The sequence below is a fragment of the Diaphorina citri genome, unplaced genomic scaffold, assembly GCF_000475195.1.
Source record: "Diaphorina citri unplaced genomic scaffold, Diaci psyllid genome assembly version 1.1 scaffold7406, whole genome shotgun sequence".
Classification (NCBI taxonomy): domain Eukaryota; kingdom Metazoa; phylum Arthropoda; class Insecta; order Hemiptera; family Psyllidae; genus Diaphorina; species Diaphorina citri.
In genome coordinates, this window is record NW_007384782.1 from 2,014 (window position 1) to 3,566 (window position 1,553).

Here is a 1,553-nt window from a genome sequence, read left to right on the forward strand (position 1 = left end):
CACAGGTTACTATGTTCATCTCAGTACTCTGGCAGAAGTGAGGGACCAAATCCTAAGCTACGTCCCGGTAATGGCACGCCCCCTTGTACTGCAGAGGAATGATCACCCCATAGTGTGGACCCCTATCTATGCTGATGTAACGGTAAGCGGGGAAACATTAACCCAGTGGTGTAGTGGTTAGCGCGGTGGACTTTGAATCTGGAGGTTGGTGGTTCAAGTCCAAGTCAAGTCATAAAACTGAGTGTATGTATTAAGCGGGGAACGACATTTGTGACAAGCATTTATGCTAAACACAATTGAAATTCCTTTTTCATCCAAATTATCTAGTTTCATCTACAAAATTTTCTGTTTTTCTTTGAGAAAATAGACCCTTAGAGGAGAAATAAATTTCTACTTCATTATCAATTATTCTATTCTATTCCAGGATCCGAAGTTGAGTGATTGGCTATGGGAATTGAAGGAGTGTGAAGAGCAGAGGGAGAGATCTGTTAGTTTCAGAGCGAATAAAATAGCATTCCGTAATGCCACGCAACTTAAGAAACGAGCTGAACGGATCATACGCAGGGTAAGACGAATCGTAGCATGTCCGTCCCGTAGTATGTTCCTCATCAGATGGTCGATAAGAGACACAATACTTCCCATTTAGGTCCTGGGTCAACACGAGAACACCAGAAAGTAGCCCTTTGAAATATTTGCAAATCGAAAAACGAATGCAAATTTTTGTCGATGGTGGGATTCGAACGCCGGACCTTCTGCATGGCAAGCAAGCACGTTACCAGTGGGCTAACAGTGCCCCCATTTTATTTCCCTTATTCTGAGTTCTCCAGTTCACTGAAAAATTAGTTTACCAATCTTATGGAAACTAGATAATATGCATTTCATTAATTAGTTTACTTATACATGTTGTTTGATTTTCAGTCGTATGATCAGAATAGTCTGAGAGTGTCACCCTACCGACTCCTCACCACGGTAGCTATGCCTGCGTTTGATAGACGACCACGCATTGTAAGTACATTATATACACCTACTTATCTTATTTACAAATAATGTTACATATATCTAGAATTTTACTGTGCCAATACTTAACCGTTACAGATAGTGTCAATTCAAGATGTCTAAATTTTTGAATATGGTGAAGTTTTTCAGACCTAAAATAACTACTTGTACACTCCATTTTAGATTTTTGTACACACACTTGGTAAAACAATTCAAACATTAAAAAAGAATTTTGAAGATGGAAATAATTTTCGATTTACAATATTTTTGAATGTATTCCCATGTGGCAATTTCACCTCTTACGGCATCGTCAGTGAGATCTTAACAAACCCCTTTTTCAATATTATACATTTTATTTTAACTTCATTTTGACTTTTCGAACAGAATTTGACAGAGCGAGTTCTAATCAAGGAGGCATACTGGGCATATAAAACGCGAGAGGTATTCGATAGATCCATCTCAACATAGTAGACAATTGTCTAGGTCTAGAACTCTAGACTTTAAATAGTCACCCCGTTATACTAGATATCAAATTTGTTCCATTTACCCCAATACTT

The 1,553-nt window shown here is 38.2% G+C and overlaps 1 protein-coding gene across 1 annotated transcript in view; it reads left to right on the plus strand.

Moving 5' to 3' along the window:
• Positions 1–1,047, plus strand: part of LOC103522209 (voltage-dependent calcium channel subunit alpha-2/delta-4-like) — a gene marked incomplete at its 5' end in the record, with an annotated part of 2,857 nt that extends 1,810 nt beyond the window's left edge. Inside the window, 3 exons of the mRNA XM_008487312.2 lie at positions 6–142; positions 425–565; positions 919–1,047. Of these exons, the coding sequence (XP_008485534.2) occupies positions 6–142; positions 425–565; positions 919–1,047 (407 nt within the window). The remainder of the gene's footprint in view (positions 1–5; positions 143–424; positions 566–918) is intronic.
• Positions 1,048–1,553: the final 506 nt, after the last annotated feature.